Source organism: Prosopis cineraria, unplaced genomic scaffold (genome assembly GCF_029017545.1).
Source record: "Prosopis cineraria cultivar Desert tree isolate PC_DT_omini unplaced genomic scaffold, ASM2901754v1 PC164, whole genome shotgun sequence".
Classification (NCBI taxonomy): Eukaryota; Viridiplantae; Streptophyta; class Magnoliopsida; order Fabales; family Fabaceae; genus Prosopis; species Prosopis cineraria.
The window spans coordinates 58,793-66,191 of NW_026555491.1; the positions used below are offsets into that span (position 1 = coordinate 58,793).

At 29.3% G+C, this 7,399-nt stretch overlaps 1 protein-coding gene across 1 annotated transcript; it reads right to left on the bottom strand.

Moving 5' to 3' along the window:
• Nucleotides 1-2,111: 2,111 nt before the first annotated feature.
• LOC129295672 (2-oxoglutarate-dependent dioxygenase 19-like) lies at nucleotides 2,112-4,353 on the bottom strand. Its single transcript, XM_054934212.1, has 4 exons — nucleotides 4,014-4,353; nucleotides 3,706-3,941; nucleotides 3,296-3,623; nucleotides 2,112-2,494 (listed from the first exon to the last, which is right to left on the bottom strand). The coding sequence occupies exons 1-4, from the start codon at nucleotides 4,290-4,292 to the stop codon at nucleotides 2,249-2,251; spliced, it is 1,089 nt and encodes a 362-aa protein (XP_054790187.1). The 5' UTR covers nucleotides 4,293-4,353; the 3' UTR covers nucleotides 2,112-2,248.
• Nucleotides 4,354-7,399: the final 3,046 nt, after the last annotated feature.

Here is a 7,399-nt window from a genome sequence, read left to right on the forward strand (position 1 = left end):
TAGAAAGAGTAAAAATGTTTTGTTTTAATAATTTTAGGGAGAAAATTACTTCAACAAAAACTTTAAGATATAGGTGCTTCTCGAGAAATACATCAAGGAAAAAAATATACTTGAGCTCAAAATTAAACCTCACAATTGGTGAATCTTAAGGTTTTGAAATAACACACAATATATATATATATATTTTTACTGTTTACCTATTTATGATAATTAGGATCAGACGTCGTGTTTCGTTTTGCGTTGAGTGGCGAGTAACAAAAGTAGAGAAACTGGCCAATCAATGAGCAATGTCGGAGTTTGTAACCTCGATACTGATAATGTGAAATGCATGGGTGGTCACCAGAAGTCTCTAACAATGACATGTTGTGGGCGTTGTGCATTATCTGCAGGAATCATGAACCTGACAATTCTTTGTCCTGATTCTGTAACCGTGGCTGTGTCTGAGTCTAAGAGTTTTGTGGACGATAGACTCTCAATGATTGAGACACGCATGAGTCGTACGTTTTTGGATGCTGAAAACTGAAAAGTGAAAAATAATAATCACAAAAATGCACTAGATTATCCTCCCTCTCATGTAAGTATATAAAATAAAATTATAAATGTAAAAAATTGTCACACTTAAAAATGGAATAAGAGTTGGACCCATGGACTGCCTGTTCAGGCTTATCTTATATAAAAGTTTGAATTTGAAAAAAATGATAAATTATAAAAAATTAAATTTTGAAGCTCAACCCTGCTATACCTTTAAAAAATGGATTTGTGCTTAGACGGTTTAAGCTTATTTTTATTTTATCCTTAAAAAATAAAATATTTTAAATTTTGTTGGTCTAAAATATTTTTAATTTTTAAATTGGATTTAAACTTTAGGATATGTTTATACTTTAAAATGATAATTTTTATTATTTATTTTTAACTTTTGAACATTATAATTTGCATTCTTTTTAAAAAGTGATATATTATAATTGAAAATTTTAACTTTTAAAAATTTAAAAAATAAAAAAAATAAACGAGTTTGCAGGTGATACTGAGTTTCGTAAATAATGGCCGGCATTAGAAAATGATCAATTTTGGAGGAATTGGGCTTGTCGGCCTGCCTTTCGACTCCACACCTTTAAATACCTTGTGAATCATGAACCTCAATCTTATAAACTAAATTATTTTTCTTTATAAACATGGATGACTTATTTCTTTTCTACATCTTGATCATTCTATTTTTATCTTTAAAGTAAAATATTTTAACCACCCTTTCATTTTTCCTTAATTACATAAACATTTCCTCAATTTTAAAAACATAAAATTTAGTCCAATTTGTTTGTTAAATTAAAATTTATATTGAAACAAATTTTATTTACTAATTTACCTCTCAACCTAATAAATTATAATTTAAAAATTTAAAATTTAAATTATTTATATGATCTCTTAAACTTGTATCATTTGATGTTATGTGATGAGTAAAAATATATGAAATATGTTTTTAGCTATGTCAAAAAATAGATAAACAAAATTCAGTAAATTTGATAAAAATTAATGTTATAAAATTTCATAATATAATAAAAAATAAAATTTTTATAACATAATAAATTTTTTGGATAATATAGATTTTGAGATAATTCTTATGTTAAAGAGGGTCATTTTAGTGAATTTAAAAGTTAAAAAGTTAAAATTAACGGTCAATAGATAGATAGAAATGAAATTTCAAATGTCCAAGAAGAGTTTGTATAATATATACTATAATTTTTTTAAAAAATTATATGAATTTTTTTAACAAAGAAAAGAAGTGTAAGTAACTATGACATAATAGACAGGTGATTGCTATATTCCACTCTTGTCTTCATTTCTTTAACTTGTTCGTTTGTTTGATGCTCTTATCCAATAACAACCAAGCCGCCCCTAATTGTGAATTGATAAGGGACCTACGCACGCGCAAGTTGATTTTGAGTTTTTGACGTTTACATACATTGCCTCTTTCTTTTTCTTTTGTTGTTGTTGTTGTTGAGCATATTATTACTTTTACTATATCTTCTTATATATAATCACATTTTTTCTTCTTTGACACTCTTATAAGTTAAAACTTGCCCTATGAAATTAATACACATAACAAATGAACGGTCTTTAAAACAAACACAACTTAATATCAATCCATCATCTCCCCATCACACAAAATCTATAAGCATATAAGCTATACCTAGACATGCAAAAACTCAAGTCGTAGTTAAGATCCATAGAATATTACATCATCAGTTTATAATTAATTATTAATACGAATGATATCCAATCCTCTCTTATTGGCAATTCTGGCCTCATGTTGAACTTCAAAATAGTCCTTGTACTTGATTGTCTTATAAATTGGTTGTTCCTTCTCAAGTAACTCAGGTGCAGGACCAGTTTCATTCTCTAGTGAAGGACCATTACCTAGTGCAAAAGTAACCCTTGTGTGTCTTTCATTCGCCACTGCTCTGTGCCTAATACTCTTGTACCTTCCATTTGTCATACTCTAATAATATATTCCACCAAAAACACAACAAAGAAAGCCAAGCTAGGGTTAGAAGATGAGAGGTGGTTAAGTTAACTAATTATGAGTAAAATACTTTAACCCCCCTTCTATTTAACCTTAATTATAGCCTCTTTTCTATTTTTAAAACTTATACAAACCTCTCCTAGAATTAGTATTACAAAACGCATACCTTCCTCCTATTTTTAAAACTTTGCTTTCATCTATTCAAGTGTTAGTTGATTATTAAGTAACATATGTTTGACCAAAAATACCTCTCTTTAAACATATGTTATCTAAAATTCATTCTTAAGTTACCCCAAAAAATTAATGGATATTTTTTTACCCTTTTTAATTCATATTTTAATTTTTTTTGTTAGGAAAACTAGTTTATTTAGTTTTTTTTAAATAAGTTGGCTAAAATAATATTTTAAACACATATCAATATAATTTATTTTTATTTTTATAATTTTAATTCACTATTTATAAATCATTTATTTAAATATTGTTGTACTTAATTATTTAAAGTTCCTTAAATTTGGGAGAGTATAGACCAAGGGAAAATTAATGATTTTAATTTTTAAATATAATTATAAATAAAAATTAAGAATTTTAGTTTCTTTAACAAATACTCCTAACAATATTAAGAATTTGACTAAATGGAGGTTTTAAAAATAGAATAGAGGTTGCTATAATTTTAACAAAATGAAATAGAGGTAAGTGTAAATAATTATTGACCGATACAATGTAAAAATGTAGAAAATGGATATACTAGATTCAACATGTTTGAAAAGTTGAAATAACCTCAAGTTGATCTCCAATGTTGACAATTATGCAGTTAGGAAGAGGGTTGACATTGACCCATTTGCCATCGTGCATGACTTGAAGGCCATTTATGTCATTTTGAACGAGAAGTGTCATCAAGCCATTATCATTATGTGGAGGCAACGCTAAAACGAGGTCTGGTTGAGGACATGGAGGATACAAGTTGACTTGACAAGTCTGATAACTTGAATCATAGTCTGTGTACTCAATAATGGCTTTGGGTTGTAACCTTAAACTCTCTGATACTCCTTGAAGCAAAATCCTCAACACCTCCCTGATTTTCCTACTGTACTCGAATGCAAGCTTGCTACAAAGAACAAAAACCAAGGTGTTCAATGAAGAAGAGAGAGAAAAAAGAAGGTGATGATGATGAAGTTCTTGAAACATACGAGAAACCAGGAGGCTTGTGAGGGAAATTGAAGTTAGGATGTGTTTCAACTTTAAGATAATCTCTCCAATAATGAACTTTCTCTCCATGAGGAAGAGTACTAGTGCCATATCTAATGGGTGTGATCAGTTCTTCATTTGCAAGCTCCTTCTTCTCCTCAAAAGACAAGTTGTGAAACTCCATGGACATGTTCAGTAGATCCTTCATCAGCTTCTTCGAAATCCCATGATTTATGATCTGGAAAGTGATGTATCCAAGTACTAAATACCACTTCTAAACCTTGGGTTAAGGAAAAGGTTGAAAATTTACCATGAAGAAGCCCGATTCTTTGCAGACACTGCCGAGATCTTGAACAGTGTTAGCGTGGACGTGAGGGTCGTCGGAGGTGAGGAGAGCGAAGTCAATAACAGGGATGGAAGCAGCAAGGTCGTCTTCTACAACATCTTTACGAAGCTCAGTGATAGAGTAGTAGGTGGAAGGGATTGAAATGGCGTTGTTTGATTCAATGAAAGCTTTAACGCTTGAAATATGAGATGCTTGAAGCTCTTGGGGCTTTGATGACGAAATAGTGACTACTGATGAAGCCATGTGAATAAAGGTTGAAGCTATTGTGATTAGCTAGAAATGAAAGCAAAGGGAATAATAAGTTCATATATAGATTAGATTATAGATATATATAGAATATTGCAGGGTTGATGAGGAAGTGAAGATTGGGGGCGAAGTGAAAAGAGGAAAGAGACAATACAACTAATACCTTGGTTAGTAAATTAGAATTGGAGTTATGGAAAGGGAATAAGAATGATAATCTTACAACATAAAATTCTTGAATTTGTAAAATTATTTGAATTAATATTTGCAAATTTTTTTTTAAAATTTTTTTATTGAAACCTAACGACTATTAATTTAATGTTTTGAGACTTAACTATTATTCATCTTGATATATGTTGGGCAAGAAAGACTAATTATTATTCCAATTATTATCACTGTGAGAGTGTTTTGGATAGAGTATAATTTATGGGTAACATTAACAATAAGGTTTTGAATTTAGCATTAATTTTTTATAGTGAAAAAAAGATAGGTTTTAAATAAGGTTTGACTCTTGATTAGATGCATGATTGAATGTTTTAATTGTAATTTGCAAGATGTCAAAGGGTATGTGCAAGGGAACTAGGCAATGTAGGCCTTTCTTTATTTGGGTCTTAGAAAAAGGGAATGAGCTCATAGAAATAAATGCTTGCAAGCTTCACAACCCAAATATGATAAATTAATGTTTAAATTTTTGTTAGAAGAGGTGTTCATATTTAATGCCCAATAATGCCTCGAACAGGATTGCCTCTAATAAAAAAAAAGGTTTAAGCATCAAAGCCTATTTATTGAATCAAACGATACCATGTGTATAAAGACTCTGATATTCTTTAATCATATAAAGTCTGTGTAACTAGAGAAAGATGTGCATGTAATAGAAAATCTCATGTAAATTGTAATATATGTGGTGTATTGTGTCTATCTTTCTCTAGTTTTTTTTTGGTGAGGGTGTGGGATTTAATTACCATTTTCAAGAGAGATTAATTAATACCATGGAGAAATGGGTTTATGAAAATAACCTGGATTAGCCTCCTAATAGTGTGTTAATTTAAACAAACATGCATGTTGGAAATAAGACCAAAACCAACATTCTGAATGAGAAATCACATTAAAAGAAATGCCACTTTTAAAAGTTGAAGAGGTTGGATTAATCAATCAAACATTAATTTACTTTACAAAACTTGGTTGAAAGGTGTGATTAGTTTGCAACATTATGCAGATAAATCATATCCAAGCCTCTATTGTCAACAATTCTAGCCTCTTGTTGAACTTGTAAATATTCCTTATAGTTGATGCTCTTGAACAATGGCTTTTCCTTCTCTAACAGCCCCATTGCAGGCCCTATTTCTTTATCAAGAGTTGGTCCATTCTTTAGTGCAAAACTTAGCCTTGAGTCTCTTTCATTCACCACTACTCTGTGCCACATGCTCTATACCTTTTGTTACTCACAATCTAATCAATCAATTCAAAAACACATAGCAATCAAATAAGGCCATTAATTAATTAGAAGCTAGAACCATCAAAAATAGAATATGCATGGTTGAATTAAAATTTGAAGAGTGACCTCAAGTTGATCTTCAATGTTGGCAAGTAAGCATGAGGTAGAGGATTCACATTAACCCATTTGTTCATAGTGTTTCACTTGAAGGCCTTTGATTCTATTTCCAATAAGGAGGGTTCAGCAAGCCATTGTTAGAATGAGGAAGCAACCCTAAAGTAAGGTTTGGCTGTGAGGACATGGAGGATATAAGTTCACTTGACATGTTTGATGGCTTGATTCAAAACCTGTGGACTCAATAATGATGTTGGGTTGTAATCCTAAGCTCTCTGATATTCCTTCTAGCAAAGTCCTTGCCACATCTTTGATTCTCTTATTGTACTCAATTACTCAAATGCATCTCCCATAAAAAATTTAAAAAAAAGTAATTCAATGAAAATGCCATATTTGCAATCAAAATATAACTTTGACATTACTTGTTAAAGCTTTGAGAGATTTTCTTATGCTCTTCATATTGTTGAGCAAGAGGATTCATATAAGTGTGATTTGACATTGCTATTTAACCAAAACTTTTATGATGTTAGATTCATGTATCTATTCATATAAATATGTTTTGTGTAGGACTTTAATTTAATTTAAAACAAATTGGATTTAAGCTAAGTCCTCTACAATTTAGATGTACATATGAATTTTTATGAGTTTTTCATTTTGTAATATTTTTCATGATTCTATTTTTTTTATAACATATAAAATATTTTTTTTGATCTTTAAAAAAGCAAACTTATTAAAATTCATAGATCTTAATTTTAGAAGATTTAAATTCTCAAGATTTTTTTCCTAGTAAATTTATAAGTCACTTTTAACCATCTCACTGAAATAAGGAGATGTCATTAAATTATTGGTGTTTCTAAAAAGAAAGAAATTTCTCAATTTAACTTCATTAAATGAAAATTTTTAAAAACACTTTTTTGTTCTAAGAGAATTTCAGTTAAGTACCTTTGTAGAAACTTAATTTCAGTGGGTTAAATTTTTTTTGAATTTCAATTTAATTCAAGGGAAAAAAGTCAAAAGAATTTCGTCGGTAAAAAGATAAAATACCCTCCACGTATTGTGCAGAATCACCAGTTGTTAATTTCTTAATCCACTTGTTAATTACGAATATGAATTACAAATTAAATGAGTTGATTGTCAATAATTATATAATACTTAACATAATTTTTTTAATTATAAGCAGTAAGATTAGTTGTCAAATTATAAATATACTTGTTAATTTACTAACATTAGTTGTAACTTACTGATAGGTTTGTAATTACAAACATCAATTATAACTACTGATAAGTCTTGTAATTTTTTACAACTGATGTTAGTACATTAAAAAGTAAAGTTAGCAAAATTAATAATTAATGTTACTGATTGTCTGGTAAATGAATGCAATTTACAAGTGATATTAGTAAATTACAACTGTAGTAAGAAAAGTTAATACTAGTGATTCTGCATAACAAATAAAGGATATCTTGGTCTTTCATCGGTGAAGTTCTTTTGACTTTTCTCCCCTACTGAACTGAAATTTAAAAAAAAAATTTAGACTCACCTAAAATTAAGTCTCTATAGA